The 12558-nt window shown below is 43.7% G+C and overlaps 1 protein-coding gene across 4 annotated transcripts in view; it reads left to right on the top strand.

Moving 5' to 3' along the window:
* SLC8A3 (solute carrier family 8 member A3) overlaps window positions 1–12558 on the top strand; it is a 127287-nt gene that overhangs the window by 97995 nt on the left and 16734 nt on the right. For 2 of the 4 annotated variants that reach the window (XM_037127299.2, XM_037127291.2), the window contains exon 3: window positions 11652–11755. In XM_037127299.2, coding sequence (XP_036983194.2) covers window positions 11652–11755 — 104 coding nt within the window. Of the gene's footprint in view, window positions 1–9078; window positions 9186–11651; window positions 11756–12558 lie in introns of all 4 variants that reach the window. The other 2 variants (XM_037127281.2, XM_037127302.2) reach the window with 2 other exon arrangements.

Genomic DNA, 12558 nt, shown 5'->3' with positions numbered 1-12558 from the left:
CACTTAATATTAGTCACTACCCCATGGAAATTTCATATAAGCAAACTAAAGGGAGGGTCAAAAGTGATGCTTTCTAAACATGTTCACATCACAAGATTGAAGTTTCATGATAGCAGGAACATGTGTCTGAAAAACAAGAGGGTTGGTGGGAGGGGGAATGGATGGATGGATGGATGGATGGATGGATGGATGGATGGATGGATGGTTGGATGGATGGTTGGATGGATGGGTGAATGATGGACATTACAGAGAGCTTCCAGTTTCTAGGATGAAGGGTTTAGTCTTTATTCTCTATGAAAGGGTGGAGAGGATAAAAATTTGTCATTTAAAATCTTTTCTACCCTGTACAGCTGTCCTGTAAGGTATGACCGCCTTCGAAAGGAAGGGTGTCTGCTTTAGAAGATGGCCTTTTTTAAAAATTAAAAATTTCCTTACTTTGTCCTGACCAGAGTGTCCCCTTTGGAGATTTCAACACCACTTTGCCTCTAGCCACATCATGACATCTAGGTCCATAGTCACACAGTTGTCTCAGATGCCCCTTTCCATTTAGCCAAAGGTAAGAAGCTCTCCAGGCTTTGGGAAAGGGGATATTTAGGAAAGCAAAGAGTTGATCATGTGCTACTGTGCCTAATTATAAGCCCAAACATTGAGTTGATCATGTGCTACTGTGCCTAATTATAAGCCCAAACATTCCAAAATGGATAGAATCAGCATCAAGCCCTCAAACACATGGGTGTGCATCCATGGACATGCCCAGCACTTAGATCTTATTTGTTAGTGGAGACAAAATGTTCTTACATTTTGCTTAGGGGGACCCATATCCTTGTGGGCTTTCTTTGATCAGCCCAACTAGTCATAGGTATGCAGAAGCTGCAAGCAGCAGAGGACTCATCTGAAGACTCCAGAATAGATGCCAAAGGACCAATGATCATGATTCTCCCTGCATACTCATATACATTTCCCTCCTACTTTGTACCTCCCTGACTGCTCATCTTCCCACCCAGTTGATCCCCCTGCCCCCAACTTTTGTAGGAAGTCCTTCAATGAAATCCATCTTTCTGCCTTAGCCTGTCTCATATTCCTGTTGGTTTGGACATGTATGTGGATAGTGACTCAGGCAAAAGAGTTTGCTAAGCAGGTCTGCTGCTTGCAGTTATGCAAGTTGTACACTGCATAAAGACCCCTGAGTGGAGGCTAAAATCCAGCCAGTGCTCTCTGTCCCTAGCCCTGTAGCTTAACATTTTGTTATGTAAGCCAGAGGAAGGCACTGTGGATATATACCAAGTGGTACTGAGTGGCATATATCCAGGGCTGTATCTTTTGTCAACATTGCACAAAGATGTTATACTAGGCTTAGCAGTATTGTACTAGGCTTAGCAATGGCTCTGCCATCAGGACAAAGAATTCTGATTACAAGATAGTTATTGTAAGCAGCTCCAAGAGATCACCTGGCTGAGTTCCTGACTTCATAGTAAATAAGCTCCCCATGTTAGTTGTCTATTGCTGTGTTACAAATTGTCATACGCTTAGAGGCAGAGCACAGTACCCACTTATTATCTCCCAGTCTGTAGCTCAGAATCCCAGGTAGGATGTGGCAGGGTCCTCTGCTCAAGGTTGGAATCAAGGTGTTGGCCAGCTAGGCTCTTATCTGGGACCTCTGAGAAAGTATCTAATTCTGAGCTCATTAAAGTTATTGGCAGGATCCTATCTCTGGTGGCTCTGGATCTGAGAGGCCCCGTTCCTTGCTGTCTGTCATCCAGGGACCACTATGCCCCTACAGACTGCCTATACTTTTGCTCACAAGACACCTCCATGTTCAAACCAGAAGTAACATGTTGTGTCCTTCTTATGCTTTGAAGAGATTGATGCACAAATTCCTCAAGCTTCCACCATCTTCTTCAGCTGGAGAAAGCTCTGCTTTTAAGGGTCTATGTGACTAGATCAGGCCCACCTGGACAATGTCCCTATTTTAAGGTCAGCTGCATCATATAACACCATATCACATATCATGGAAGTGATAGCTCCTCAGAGTCGCAGGTTCCAGGGAGTTGGGCAGAACATCTTCAGTGAGACATTCTGAAATCTAGAAAGTCAACCTAACACAGCCTCCTCATCCACCTATATTCCTTTCAAAAGCCAAACCTTTGAACCCTTTCTCCCCCAAAGGATTGCTTGAATAAGCATATTAATACTTTACTTTATTGGTTACTCATTTTGAGCAAACTCGAGCATGTGGTAAAATAATTTGTAAATCATTCAGAACTACCTTTTCCCATCATAACCTCTCTCAGACACTGTAATAGAATCTGACCTTATCAGTGGTATATTGGAAGTGGTTCCCACCCATTCACAAGAGCTGAATGTTATGTGTTCAGGAATTTTGCAAGCTGGTTGTCAAAACTATTTGTAACTTAATATTGACTCTAGTGGTAGTAATTCACACCATGGAAGGCACACAACCCAAATCAGTGTTGCTACCCCTGCCCCCTAGTCCGCTGGTTTACCAGTAGGCCACTGGGTGTAGACCTTCGTAGTTCATCTACTTGACCTCATGGAGTACACAAGAATTCTTTCTATGGCTGTTTTTATGCATGGTCATCATTTTACTTTTTAATACCACCAGGAATGGGGCGATCCCTCCCTTATCAGACAGTTCACCTCACTGATGTAATGGAATGTGGTAGAGTTGAAGCCAGCCTTCCTGCCATGCCCCCAGAGCTTTGGAAGCAGTACTTGCGACAGCCCCAGAACATTTGGAGTGGGTGTCTTAGCTCCCTGGAGAGTCTCTCCTCGGGATCCACACATCAGATCCCAGTTTGAAGCATAATCTTTATAGCCACACTGTCTGATTTTAAATCCCAGTGCTGCCACCTATTTAGCTATGATCTTGGGCAAGTCTCTTAACTTTTCTGGGCCTCTGGTTCCTCATCTATAAGGTGGGGAGAAAAATAGTATGTACCTCACTGGTTATGGTGAAGATTTAATGAGATAATACATGCAGAGAGAATAGCACCTTGTCTGGCATGTTGCCACCTCACAGGTTTGTTGTGAAGATTAAATTAATATTAGTAAAATGCCAGAATAGAATGGTGCCTGGCACAAAGTAAGCACTATATAAATATTAATATGTTCATTTAAAACCTGGTTTTTAGGCCCTTTATCATCCTGGTCACTCTACTCTAGGGCACGCCAGTGTCCCCCTGAAAAGGTAGTGTCAGAATGACCTAATTGTTGAAATGCTATACATTGATTCCAGCCCCACCTTTCTCCAACTGATGATAGCATTTGAGCAGCTGCCTCCCTTCCCCCAAGTTTCTAATAGAGTCAGAGAAACTTCTCCAAGGAGTCTTGGGCCCTGGACCAGCAGCATGGGAAAACTCTGGATGCCTGTTAGAAATGCAGAATCTTTGGCTGCCCCCAGACCTGCTGAATTAGAATCTTCATTTTAACAAGATCTCCAAGGGATACATACACATACTAAAGTTTGAGAGGTGCTGTTTTCAGAGGCCCTATTTCCAAGAGAAGATAGATTGAAGCATCCTAATCCTTCTTATGAGACAAAGACCCTTTCCCCAAATGTTGGTGTAGGGGCGGGACAGTATCAGTGTTCTGTCATCAGGATGTGGTTGGCAGTGGAAGGGGCTTTTCTGCCCTGGTTCAGAGCCAAGAACCTGCATAGGGAAGAGATGGGAGTCACTGATGCCCGACTGGGAAGCTAAAGACTAAAAAAGAACCGAAGACAGAGATGTGAGGCTACTGAAGGCTCCCATGGAAAAGCTAAAAACCAGCTCCGTTCTTCAGCCCTAGGTCAAAGAAGCTTTATAAGCCTCTGTCAGCCAGGAGCAGCCAGGAAAAATTTAGAAATCAAGAGGAGCCCTTCTTGATATGGTGAAGAGTTATTTAATAGGAATCAGGAAGGAGGAATAATCTCACCAAGTCAGAGATTATTTAGAGATTATTTCTAGCAATAGAAGGCCACAGAGTTAGGAAGCTGCATACTCATACCATAGTGCAGAAGCTCATCCACTTATAATCTGCCTGTGCTGCCTGAATTTAAATGGAAAGGTTCTGTTGTTCCTCACTGTGGCCACAGCTTGGGAATGATACCCAGAGTTTGTCCATTTGCTTGTATAAAGTCAGCTATAGGAGTAATAGGAGACATATGCTAAAATCCCAGCTCTGCTGCTTACTAGCAGTGTTACTCAGGGCAAGTTACTTAGCTTTCCTGAGTGTCTGTTGTCTCATCTTTAAAGGGGAAATAATAATAGATATGTTTCACGGTTTAAATAAGCATGAAATAAGAAAGTTCTCATGGTGCTGAATATAATGTAACTGCATATATTATCTTACATCTCCTTGTTGCATAAAGGAAAATTCACAGGGTTCTCCTCCAATTAATATTCACTCATCCATTCAACAACTCAATACCACTTCCTCCCCTTTCACCCTAGGGGAACTCAGTGGTTGAAGAGCAGCTTTTTCTCTTTGCAGTACACCAAGGACCAGAGGTCTGATTTGGAATTAGCTGTCTTCAGTGCAAAGGAATGCTCCAGTCAGGCAGCTCAGCAATGCATTTTCTAATCCCTTCCCGGTTGTTGGTGGGAGATCCCCTGGGAGCATCTTTCCCAAGCAGCACAGCCAGGTATTAGCTGGGAATGCTGCACCTCCCTCAGCAGGAGGCTCCAAGGAGAAGCAGGGGCAGTCCTTGGAACCTCAGAAAGCATTAGTGGCTCAAGGAGCAGCTGCTTGGGATAAGCTGACCCCATGACCACTTAGTAAATGTCAATGGGACAGAAGGAGGAATTGGGAATAGGAGAGACATAGGGTTCCAAAAACCTAGCCTACACCCATGAGTTAGATCCCAGTTTGTTGGAGAGCTCTTCTGCAGATTGGATAAGTAAAGTAGGCTAATAATCTGAGGATATATTCAATGACACTGGGATTCTAGTCTCTTTGTCTCACTGAGAATCCTTGAACATTCCATCAAAATAGCCTTCAAAATATTTTTGTCCTTTTTTTGCCACTGAGTTATATTTTTACTACAAAAAGGCAAAGTAGATTGATTTCATGAAGCCTCAAGTGTATTAGAAATTCAAGATTAGTCAATCACTCACTAAGTCATCACTGAGGGAGGGACTCCTCTGTACCAGGCACTAGGACTACAGTGGCACATTGGAGACAAATTTCCTGCCCACATGGCACTCACAGTCTAATGGGGACAGACAGACTATAAACAAGTAATTAATAAACTAACCAGCTAACTTCAGTCTGTGATTAGTGCCCTGAAGGGAATGAGCAGAAGGGACAGGATAGAAAGTGATCCATGGCGGAGAGATGGGGGAATGGTGGGGAAGAAAGTGACCCATGAGACATATGGCCATGGAAGGCCTCTCCAAGGAGGTAGTATGTGATATATGTGGAGACTCAAAAGGTGAGGCAAAGCACAGACCCAGACATGGAGAACAGCAAGGACCATGCCCTAAGTGGGAAAGGACATCCCACTTGATTTGAGAAAGAGAAAGACCAAGGGGGGAATGTTATGAAGGAAGTCAGTGAGGTCAACAGCACCTGTAGCATAGAAGATCCTGCAGGCCATGAAAGGATTTTATTATATTGGGCTGGCCAAAAAGCTGTTTAGTTTTCTCTGTAAAATAAAAGACACATTTTTCATTTTCACAGTATGTCAGCTATCTCCCACATGGTATAATGTTGGTTGTTCTCAGTTAATGTCTTGATTTGATCGCTATGAACTTCAGCTCATCTGCCAGACCATAGAGCATCATCCAGCAAGAAATCTCTAACATGAAACTTTGCAAACTACTTTCAACACGTTCAATCATATATCATAGCACTTCCTTTATACACTGCACAATTTTTTGTGTGTTTCAGTTGTGTTTTTATCTTTCTTGAAATAAAGCATAATTGCTGAAAGTGTTGCATATTTTCTCTGATCTTCAATATTAAAATGGCTACATAAAATTCACCAATTTTAATAAGTTTTTTTAATGTATGCTGGTATGACAGCTGTCACAATACAATGTAACAAAATTGTTTTGAATGAACTTAAAGACAACTAAGTGCTCCTAGAGCCATCTTACGGAAAAAGCCAAATGAACTTTTTGGCCAACCCAATATATTTATCCAATTATAGGGGGTGTGGTTGGGCCTGGATTGCATTTTTAATAGGTAGCCTTGGTAGTTATTGCAGGGAAGGGTTTGCAGTTAAAGGGCAAAGGCAGGAGCAGGAAAATCTGTTAGGGGGCTATTGCAAAGTCCAAGGGAGAATTAATGGTGTTTTGATCCAGGTCTTAATAGCAGAGGAATAGACCATGCAAATTAAATGGATTAGGATTGGAGGTGGGCTCAGGGGAGGAGGAGGGATGAGGGAAAGGAAAGAATCGGCGATTCCAGGTTTGGGGCTTGAGCAGTTGTTTTTAAAGGATTTTATATATTTTATTTTTAGAGATGGGAAGGGAGGGAGAAAGAGAGGGAGAGAAACATTGATGTGAAAGAGAAATGTACTGGCCACCTTTCACTTTTCAGGGCATGCCCAACCAACCGAACCACACAGGTCTGGGTGGGGCTTGAGCAATTTGATAGTAGATGGTGCCATTGACTGAAATGGGGAAGGGTAAGTTTGGAAAGAGAACTCAAGACCTGGCTGGTGACTCAGACTAAATTTAAATGTTTTTGGACCTCATTTGTGGCTCGAGCAGAACTGAGAACTTTCTCAGTTTTCAAGAGCTGAAAACTCTTGAAAAGTGAAGGACTTCTCTAGGCTCTGGGCAAGGTGACGCCTTATGTTCAAACAGGTGTGATGCCTTCCCCATTAATGATCTCAGTGAGGGAGTCCCACACTTGCCTCCTCCACTTGTGACACCCTCCAACAAGTGGTTCCAGCTAGCTAACCCAATTCCTCTTGTAACTACTCAATGTTTGTTCTCATTTCCCTATCTTCAACTATGGTGGCTTCTCTTATTCTGTTTATCTCGTCAAAACATCACACGAAGCTTATGTTTTATGGCAAGTGATCCTTCCAGCCCAAAGTTTGTTGCTGCCTAAGGACACAAGGCCAAATTTGAGGAGATTATGAGACTTGTTCTCCATGCTTCCATCCTTCCCCATTCTAAGCCCTTCAACCCATTTGGTGGTATCTAGCATCCTGTTTTATCCAATTCTTTCTTGACCTGCTATTTTCAGCCCATGCCATATGTTGGGTCACCAGTATTATTTATTGACTTCCCCTTAGTTTTTGACTTATTGACTAGAAATGATGATTCCGTTATATATTACTCTCCAGCCATCAACCAGGTTATACTACTCTCAATAACAATGGTTGCTATTTATTAAACAATTACTAGGGAACACAAACCCTGTCAAGCACTTCCCATGCATGATCTTTTTAAAGAATGCTATGAAGAGATACTAGTATTCCACTTCACAAATGAGACTTGGAGAGCTTTAGCAAGTTGCCCAAGGTCACTCAGTTAATGAGAGGTGGGGGCCAAATTGGACCCCAGACATCAGTCTCCATTACCAATGCCACTGCTCTGGAGGAAGGAAGGCCCAGTGTGGCCTTTTGGAGGTTGAACACTCATCTTTCTGTGGGGTTTCTGTGACTGGAGTGGGTGTGGCCAGTGATGAGGGGATGGAGTCTTTTTTCTGAAGCATTGGTCCCCAGGGTCTAGAGTGTGTTAGTAACTGCTATTACATTCACTGCAGCAGCACTGGACCCACAACTACTTCTACAGAATCAACAGTGTGGACAAAGGAAGTTCTGTAGATGCCCAGCTCTAATGGTGATTTGTAAAAGCTCAGAAGAGCAGAAAGGTCATCCCAAGTCAGAAAGTAAAGATATTCCTACTTTAGAACAAAGAATAATGGGAGGAGCTGAAGGCCTTAGCCTCCTGAACAAAGGCCAGGTCTCTGAGTCTGAAAGGGGCATACCCACAGACAGCAGAACAAGACTTCTTTGTGGGTTCCTTCTTTCCCACTGCTTAGGGGAGACTAAGCTTCATGCCTACCCCTGTTGAACAATGTTTCACACCCCCTGGGACAGGCCTAAACACCTTGACTGGGGTCTAGTCATGAAATATCCTCGTCATCAAACAAAGGTTGGAAGAGCTGGCCCAGATCTGTCTTGGTTTTTAAAACTCCTAGTAATATTTTTTTAAAAAAGAAGAAATACAAAACAGAGTTACTAAAATTGGTTTACAGTTTTTAATGTTTAAATGAACAAAATAACAGTTTTAATAAAAAAAAAACAACATAACACATAAACAGTGTTGTGCTAGTCACAATATCACTGTAGGATATATAAACTAATCACAGTTCAGAGCTAATGCCCTGGAGCTACTGGGGTCTGGTCAGTGCATCCCCATGACTGTAGGCACCCATTTGGGGGCCTCAGTAGGTTTTGAGGCCCATTGTGAATTATCAGGATGTGCAACTCAAGCCAAATGGCCTTCCTGGCCTGCCTGTGATAGTCATTGCCCCAAAGAAAGGGAGAAGTTTGACTCTTTTCAGGCAAGACTCCCAAAGGCCAAGTCCCCTCTGCTTCCCCTTTTCCTATAAATAAAGCTTTCAGATCAATATTAGCTGATTTTTAAAGTAAAAAATAAATTAAAAAAAATTCTCCCTTGTCCCCAAAGCAAGAAGGATATGCAAGCAAACATGGTGGATCTAAATGCCTGAGCCATTATATGTGTATTATTTCATTGCTCTGGAACTGCCCTGGGATCAAGTAACCATTATTCAGCCTGTGTGTGCACCAGTTAAAGTGTCCAAGGTCACATAGCAAATCCAGGATCAGAACCTAGAACCTTTGTAAAGCCTGTGCTTTTTCCAGTCCTCGAGTTGTGCATGCCATGAAGTCACACGAAGCCCAGGAGGAGCCCAGTGAGGCTGGAAGGGGACTGGGGCAGCCCCTGTCCTTCATGCCTCTGTGATATTGGGGCAAACTGTGACCTTCCTGGACCTTTTCACTGTTTCCTTCTCTTCCTGTTTCTTCTGGCTGGCTTGTCCCCCTCTCCCCTGCCACTCTATTCCTGCTTATGATACTTATTTTTCCATCCACAGCAAAACAATTCACATCAAGGTAATTGATGATGAGGCGTATGAGAAAAACAAGAATTACTTCATTGAGATGATGGGTCCCCGCATGGTGGATATGAGTTTTCAGAAAGGTGTAGTACCCTGTCCTCCCCACTAACATTGACATTCTTCTCACCTCCTGTTTCTTTCTGTTTCCAATCTGTTTGTCTCCTTTTCCTCCCCTTTCTTCTATCTCTCTGGTTCACTTTCTCTTGTTTCTGTTCTTGTTATCTCTTTTCCTCTCTCCCTCTCCTCTCTTTGCTCCCAGCTGTGTCCTAACATCTGCCAGCCTGTCACATGGTATCTATAAGAGGGATGCTCAAGAGCCAATGGTAAATTTTGTAAGATGGGGAAATGGATTTGGGGGAAAAACAGAGAGAGAGAGATAGAAAGAGAAGAGAGAGAAAGAGGAGCGCCACAACCCTGAGGGTATCACATATGCCTATTCTTCTCCTGAATGGCTTAACATACAGGAAAGGAAAAGACCAGACACCACAGTGCCAGGTGGGAGGGTAGCCCTTATAGACTCCCCCAGGCTCTCAGCACAGATTTCCATCAGACAGCTATTCTCAGGGCTAAGCTTTCAGTCCCTGGGCATTGAGAATCAATGTATTTAGATTTGGGTTCTGTTTGTGGTTTATCCCATTCCCCAAAGCAAGCCTTAGGAGCTGTCCTTATGTGTCATATCCCTGCTATCAAGGTGTTCCTCTCCTTGACCTTGACTGAGCTGAAAGTACAGGTTTGAATTTCAGGTCTAGGTCAAAGACCTACTCACAGTACTCTGTTTTCCCTGTGAGGGGGAAACAATATGAAGGCAGGGGGTTACAATCGTGGGAAAGAAGATTCTGACCTGAGTCAAAGCTTCTTCAAGAAGTCACAGGACTTCTCAGAGTAAAGGGAGCTTTTGTCTTGAACTTAAATGATGCCATATACCCCATATACTCTCTGACAGGCAAGTCAGACAGTCCTTTTCTGTATAGATGAATCTGTGTCCTTTCCTGGCAGAGCTGTTGATCATTTCCCTCCAGGCCATGCACATGGTTACCAAGCAGCCAGTTCCCATCCCACAGCACAGTCCCTGCAGTGGGAAAACAGGCCAGGCTCACACCTCAGGGACAGCCCCAGGGTCTGGGGCCTGGAGAGAAATTCTGAGAAAATGCTCCTTGGCAATCAGTGAGCTTTGTCTTTTTGGACACTGAGCAAGGTGTCCAAAAAAGTGCTAGGAAGGTGATCAAAAAATGTGCTTGTAGAACACACACACACACACACACACACACACACACACACACACACACACCAGCAAGTCCTAAGCCTTACAAAACAATTCAGATCAGCTCACCACTTCATTAGATAGGGTGGTCCTGTCTTTAGAATGGCATAGGGTCATCAGAAGCTTTGATTAGACATTTTAAGCTATTGTTTGGTAGCACTTCCTTGACCTTTAGAAAGCATTTAGGTTCCAGGCCAGAGAGAGATCAGGGCTCACTATGGGGGCCCATCAACCCCTCTGTGGCTCCATGGAAGACCAGGAGAAGGACCCAGGGAGATCCAAGACTGCATGGCAACTTCTCCAGTGACAATAGGCTTGAGCCAGCCTCATGCCAGTCTTTGGAGGGGAACAATTTTCAAGAAAACTTGTATTCCTTCATGATTTGTTTCTAAAAGACACAAGGCTTTGTTAAGATACTCAGAAGTGAACAGAAGCCCCCATCACCTTGTCCCCTGGGCCCTTGATAATCAGCATTGAAGGAAGTCAGCCTTGGGACATGTTACTCTGATATGAGAGAAGTCCAAAGGTGATTTAAAATTTGATGATTTACATCATTTTCTTCACACTTTCCCATGAGTACATCAGCTATAAATATTAAAGGATCCCTATATCATGTAGTATTTAAAACATACTTATTTTCATTTTCACTGTGGAATCCCTATGAGATAATAGAATTCTGCCTTTCTTGCTTTCACTCTCTCTCTCATTTCCCTTCCTTGTACATACTTTCCTTTTAAATTTTTCTTTATGAAGCTCACATAGGCAGTAGGTATAGACACAAGGAAGGGAAAGAAGTCCCTAGCCAGGTGCTGTTGACAGGTTTCCTGTTGTAGAAGGGGCCTGGGTCATTCCCAATGGGCCAATAGTTTACCTGCTGCCCAAAGAAATGCCACTGTTACCATGTGACACCCAGTGGAATGTGCTACCCAGCTCACTTCCTACTAACCACCAGCAGAATTTAAAATGACTCCTCTCCACCCTCAACCCCTTCTCCCTTCCCATTCCCTCGCCATCCTCTTGGATTCCTTTCTTTGCCCACTTTTTTTTTGCCTCCTGGCTCCCTTTCCCTCTCACTCATAAGAACAACTATGACCAAGGAGACAAGAAAAGCTAAGACCATTTTTTAAATACAAGAATACAGTCCACCATAGTCCTGTCAAAGCCACCACGATGGGACTGGGCTGCATGCACCAAGAGTGATGGGGGATAATATTAAAGGCTGTGCTCCAAGTGACCATCCAATTGCTGACCCACTCGACACACACTCTCTCTCTTGTTGTCCCTACAGGAAAACCATAAGGGTTAAAATAGTAGATGAGGAGGAATACGAAAGGCAAGAGAATTTCTTCATTGCCCTTGGTGAACCGAAATGGATGGAACGTGGAATATCAGGTGTGAGATTCTTTAAAAAGAAAAAAAAACAATAACAAAAAAATTAAACTGAAAAGCAACAACAAAAAGCAACTATATTTTTTCTCCCTGTTTTTTGTCCCTTTTCCTCCTTCCTCCTTTTGACCAACCGATTTTTTTTTTTATTCTTTTCCCTCCTGTATTCGCGCTCTCACCCTGTTTCGGTATCATCTCTGCCTTCTCAGTCTTAGCTTATTTCCAAGTCCTCCTTTCCCACTGTTTGGGCAGCGCTGCAGCCTCAACTCCTCATTACCCTCATGAGTTACTTCTGCCTTGTTCTCCAGTAATCTGATTACCACTGTCCCCTGCACTCTCCCCCACAGCAGCCCCCACCATAACCTGTAAATGTGGAAACTCCTTGGTGGGTGGGGAGGAGAAGAAAAAGAAAGGAATGTGATATGCTGCATGCTGGTACCCTTATCCTGCCTTCTTTCCCCTCTCACCCCTCACCTTCTAGCCTGAATTGAATGGGGGAGGGTCTGATGGGGGCTGGGGCCCATGTTGCAATGATGCTTTGACCGTTTTCTGCTGCATTCCCCACCCTCCATCAAGTGCTTGGCAGGTTATTCACTTGCAGAGTGCCCCATAGGCCCCTCTGCCCTTCATGGAGGTAAGTGTTTTATCTGGCTATTTCACAGTTGGGTAGACTGTGACCTGAAAATGTGTGCCATTGGACAGAGGCCATAGCTTCTGAGAGCTCTTTGAGAGAGACCTGGCTTCTGAGATTGTCATGTAATTTGCAATCTTGAGCTATTCTTCCTCCCCTTGGCCTCCCACCCTATTGC

The sequence above is a fragment of the Artibeus jamaicensis genome, unplaced genomic scaffold (genome assembly GCF_021234435.1).
Source record: "Artibeus jamaicensis isolate MK-2021 breed Jamaican fruit bat unplaced genomic scaffold, CSHL_Jam_final contig_851, whole genome shotgun sequence".
Classification (NCBI taxonomy): domain Eukaryota; kingdom Metazoa; phylum Chordata; class Mammalia; order Chiroptera; family Phyllostomidae; genus Artibeus; species Artibeus jamaicensis.
Note: the sequence above shows the minus strand (reverse complement) of the source record. Positions and strands in the feature narration are given on the sequence as shown.